The following is a 5,531-nucleotide window of genomic DNA, read 5'->3' as shown; positions in this document are numbered from 1 at the left end:
TAAACTGGATATTGTTCTTCTCCACATAATGTGAAACACAATCATTCTAAACTGGATATTGTTCTTCTGCACAGAATCTAAAACACAATCATTCTAAACTGGATATTGTTCTTCTCCACAGAATTTAAAACAATCATTCTAAACTGGATATTGTTCTTCTCCACAGAATTTAAAACACAGTCATTCTAAACTGGATATTGTTCTTCTCCACAGAATTTAAAACACAGTCATTCTAAACTGGATATTGTTCCTCTCCACAGAATGTAAAACACAGTCATTCTAAACTGGATATCATTCTTCTCCACAGAATGTAATTAGTGTGAGTAGTTCAGCATTGTTTAGAACAAAATATAAAACTAAAGCTTTTTTGGCTCCCCTAACTGTTACCATGGGTACCAAAGTTACTTACAATTGTTATACCAAAAGTAAAAATACCAAACAATGAATAATTTGTATACAAAGAGTAAACTTAAATATGTTACTTTTTTTACTTCTAGAACTCTGATGAAGAAAACATTTAATACATATTTTCTGACCTAATCCTCCTTTTTTTTATCTAATGAAGATTTCCTGTACATGAAACCATTATCGATTAACGAGTTATTATCGCGCTACTTTACATAATAAACAAATTAGTTTAATACAAGTGAAATGTATATTATCATCAACACAGAACTTTCTTTAAATTCTATAATTTATTTACATACTTACACAAGGTTGACAAAACCAAAGTTTGTCTAGCTTTTCATTGGACATGCGATAACAATCTTTACATTGACGAATCTCCGCCAAATCGTAGATACAGTCTCGTAACATCTGCCTTGCCACATCTGCCATTACACTATTAACTAAAAAATCAAACTAACTTTCCATGAAATAATCCTTCTTTAGAGATTACCAACAATACCTTTGTTTACTGTACATGAACAGGTTAGTACTTGGATCAAACCCAACATTTAAATTGGGAATAAGATAAACATTTGTAAAAATAGTTGAAGGCTTAATGTCCTACTGATATATGTTACAAAAACTGAAAGTTTGTAAACTATAAGTGACCATTATATTTGTTACAAATGCTGAGAGTTTATAAACTATAAGTGACCATTATATTTGTTACAAATATTGAAAGTTAAACTATAAGTGACCATTATATATGTTACAAATATTGAAAGTTAAACTATAAGTGACCATTATATTTGTTACAAATATTGAAAGTTAAATTTTATAAAAACTGTTTATTCAGAGTAATGAATTCAATTCTAGGCTTTTTGATAGAAATTCTACAACAGCTTCAAAATTTTTGAAATGAAACCTATTGCTGCTGTATCCGAAACTGGGTTAAAGTTTTAATATAAAGTAGAGAATAGTTATTTTCTACATCAGAAATGACAAGTTCAAATGTGTCAGAAACATACTGATACTTAACTTTTTCTATTTCAGGTAAGTCCTACATTATGTCATGGGCATAATTCTTGGAACCAGCTAGTATATATCATTTGAAATATTTACTGGAAAATCATGTCCCGGGACTGAGAGATGCTCACAGGTTTGGAAAAGGTTAATAATATACCTTTACAAAATTGTAGTACGTTTATTATAAACGTAAAATTGTAGTAAGTTTATTATAAACGTAAAACTGTAGTATGTTTATAATAAACGTAAAATTGTAGTACATTTATTATAAACGTAAAATTGTAGTACGTTTATTATAAACGTAAAATTGTAGTACGTTTATCATAAACATGCTTCATCCCCTGAAGTTGTCAACAACATTTATACAATAGTTAAGGTGTACCATACTATTAATACACTATAATTTGAACCTAGAAAAGTTTTTCTTAAATTCTGATTTCGAACATTCTGAATTCAGTCTAATGTGTTACAGGAGGGTCTGATCATGGAAGCTACCTACTGTTTAATGGGATAGCTGTATCGTATCTTTGTGTACAGAGGATTGCTTTACGTCTATCACATGGAGTAAAGGTTCTTCCATATTTTAATGAACTGACTGGGCAGCTGTGAACATACTTGTGAAGTTTTAAGCCACATATATTTCTGTCTTGTGACAATTGTGGAAATCTCATGTTTGTTTTACATTCTCCTGGTGATCATAGAAATTTTTTTTTATTCGAATACAGTTTCTTTCCTTCACTGTCTTTAATTTGAGACATACAAACCCATTAATTCTCCTGCTAAAAACAATCAACTCTTTATCTTCATAAGTACAGAAAGGGTTTCATTTTTATTTCAACTTTAACACTGAGTTTTGTCTCTTCCAAACAACACTCAATGTTATAAACTATTAAGCAGGTGTAAGACATTCACAAATATCAATCAACTTCTCACTGTTTTATCTTGTCTAATATAACATGAATGGAACAGTCTCACACCCACCAACACATGATAAACATAATTATAAAAAGAGTGAAAATATAAAAAAAAAGAAACTTAAGACTTCATCCTAAATACATGACCTACAAAAGCATGAAAAGTGGTATTTACCTCCATAATAGATGACAACATTGTGAACAATGTTCCGTGCATCGACTTCAAACTCTTCAAGACTTTTGTAACTATGGATACGTGTCTTTTCTTCCATAGTAATCAAGTCCATTTTTGTATGAATAAGATGAGACTGTTTCCAACGGTCGTCCTCTGTCTGAGGCATCTTATGAAGTTCTCGTGTCTGTTGGACAAAACATGACAGTTGATGAAGGGAACTGAGAGAGCTCTGGGACAAATAGATTGCTAGTAATAGAATAAACACACACATCCTGATGACGTATTTGGAGTGTATTAGCTTCATAACTTGAACATTATAAAAAAAATATTTAGAAAGGTGAATTTTAGTTCCTGAAATCACCACCTTCAGAAATTTGCTGTTTTCAAATAATTTAAGCCAAAAAAATAAGTAACAAACTTTACAGATTTCAGGCTCTTTTTTTTTTTCAAATAAAACACAGAACAAAAGAAAATTGGAAATTACAACATTTCGGTAACAGATTTATTTTATAGGTAATTTTAGGGAAAGTAATTACACAGATGCCCTCATTTTGCCCCTGTAAAATCAAGAGATAACCAGGCTGGAAAGGGTTAACATGAAATTAAAGCCACTGTGTGCATGTGCTTCTTCTTGAGATTCATTGACGTGAAAAAAAATGAAATAAACAGCAATAAACTTCAAACACGCTTGATATATGTTCTCTAAATGCACAATGATTGCATTATATCAGTCTTAGAATTTCACATTTATATCAAAATAGGCTTGACAGTCTAGTTACGGAAAAAATATAAATAAATAAAATAATGTGGAAAAATCTCTTTATCATTGTTCTCTCTGTCTTCAAAACTTTAATTTTTAATTACATGTAATGTATTTTACCGTTGTTTTAATCCTAACTACTTCAACTGACACGATTAAACCAAGTTAACACATTTTCTAACTTTTTGTGACTTGTTTTATATTATAATTTGTAGAAAAACGCATGAAACAAATTAAGATGAAGCTATTGTTATTGGATGTAAAACTATCCAAGTAACTGAAATAGTACCACCAGATTTGCTCACCCTGTCTATCTGCCACTGTCACGCTCTGGCTGCTAATTGTTTATTTTTTCTTTGCATGTACATATCAAGGTTGGAGGAACAATGTACTAATCAATTATAATCGATTAATGAGGCTATCAATAAACTGGAATTGCAACAGGCATGTTTGAAAATCTGAAGAATGTTTGGAAGAGCAGGAATATTACAATGGCCACCAAGCTCAAACTGTTAGACACCTGTGTCTTTTCAAGCCTACTATATGCATGTGAAAACTGGACTCTAAAGAAAAGAGACATGCAAAGGCTAAACAGCTTTGAGATGAAGTGCTATAGAAAAATCTTGGGAATACGTTGGAATGAGTATGTGACAAATGTCAGAATCAGAGAAATGACTAAGAGACAAAAAGAGGTGACGGAGAAAGTGAAGGAAAGGAAACATGGCTTATTCGGACACATCTACAGGATGAAAGAAAGCAGATTAATAAAAACAGTTCTGCTAGGTACGGTCGAAGGATCAAGAAGAAGAAGAGGTCGTCCCAGGCGGAAGTGGCTTGATGATGTCAAGGATTGGTGTAATTCAGACATCATAACAGCTGTTAGGACAGCCCAAAACAGACGTGGTTTTTGGGCTAGGAAGTAATGACAGAGATCTGCCATCGGCTCAATGGTCCGCAAGGACTATGAGAAATGATGATGATGATCAATAAATCAACTAACAAATACCAGTAATCACTTAGCTCTACATCATATTCACACATCACTATAAGTTAAACAAAAGTTCTTACTTTTTCTTTTAACCTTAAGCAGGTGTAGCTGAGTAGAGTGTTTAAATCTTCTTTCTTTATTTTCAAAAGATCCTTGTTCTTCAAAGTCTAGAGAAAAATAATATATACACATATAGTACATCTTAGTTGTGTCAGAAAAAACTGTTTACTTCACGCATTCTATTCAAAAGATCCTTGTTCTTCAAAGTCTAGAGAAAAATAATATATACACATATAGTACATCTTAGTTGTGTCAGAAAAAACTGTTTACTTCATGCATTCTATACTTAATATTTTCAATAAATATTCTGGTATAATTCATTTTATTTATTTTGTTCCTGAATATGTTTTGTTTATTTATACTCGAATATATTCTATAGAGATAAAATAGTGTCATGCAATATAACCTGAATATCAAAGCTATTCAAGGGCTTTCTGCACTAGCCATTCCTAATTTTGAAGTGAGAGGAGACTAGAGGGAAGGTAGCTGGTCAACAACACTCACCACAATATCTTGGGCTACTCTTTTACTGACAAAAAAAGTGGGATTGACCATGATATTATAATGCCTCCATGGCTGAAAGGGCGAATATGTACATTGACAGGATTTGAACCAGCGACCCACAGATTTAAAACAATAACAATATAGCTTAAGTCTGTAAGGGAATGAGAAATCTGTGTTCTACATTTCAGTCATATAACAGTATAGCTTAAGTCTGTAAGGGAATGAGAAAGAACACAGAAGCTATACTGTTATATGACTGAAATGTCAAGTCTGTAAGGGAATGAGAAATAAACCCTTATTTATTGCTTCTTTTTCCAGATATACTCTCCGTTATCTACTGAATGAACCCTTATTTATTGCTCCTTTTTCCAGATATAGTCTCCAATATCTACTAAATGAACCCTTATTTATTGCTTCTTTTTTCCAGATATACTCTCCGTTATCTACTGAATGAACCCGTATTTATTGCTTCTTTTTCCAGATATACTCTCCGATATCTACTAATGAACCCGTTATTTATTGCTCCTTTTTCCAGATATACTCTCCGTTATCTACTCAATGAACCCTTATTTATTGCTTCTTTTTCCAGATATACTCTCCGTTATCTACTCAATGAACCCTTATTTATAGCTCCTTTTTCCAGATATACTCTCCATTATCTACTAAATTAACCCTTATTTATTACTCCTTTTTCCAGATATATTCTCTGATATCTAC

The 5,531-nt window shown here is 31.8% G+C and overlaps 1 protein-coding gene across 1 annotated transcript in view; it reads right to left on the bottom strand.

Annotated features, from left to right (window-relative positions):
* Positions 1 to 5,531, bottom strand: part of LOC106475210 (zinc finger MYND domain-containing protein 11-like) — a gene marked incomplete at its 3' end in the record, with an annotated part of 30,254 nt that overhangs the window by 8,147 nt on the left and 16,576 nt on the right. Inside the window, exons 4-6 of the mRNA XM_013935906.2 lie at positions 4,331 to 4,417; positions 2,503 to 2,686; positions 712 to 848 (exon numbers count right to left, since the gene is read on the bottom strand). Coding sequence (XP_013791360.2) covers positions 712 to 848; positions 2,503 to 2,686; positions 4,331 to 4,417 — 408 coding nt within the window. The remainder of the gene's footprint in view (positions 1 to 711; positions 849 to 2,502; positions 2,687 to 4,330; positions 4,418 to 5,531) is intronic.

This window comes from Limulus polyphemus, unplaced genomic scaffold, assembly GCF_000517525.1.
Source record: "Limulus polyphemus unplaced genomic scaffold, Limulus_polyphemus-2.1.2 Scaffold8223, whole genome shotgun sequence".
Classification (NCBI taxonomy): domain Eukaryota; kingdom Metazoa; phylum Arthropoda; class Merostomata; order Xiphosura; family Limulidae; genus Limulus; species Limulus polyphemus.
This window is presented reverse-complemented; position numbering and strand designations above follow the sequence as displayed.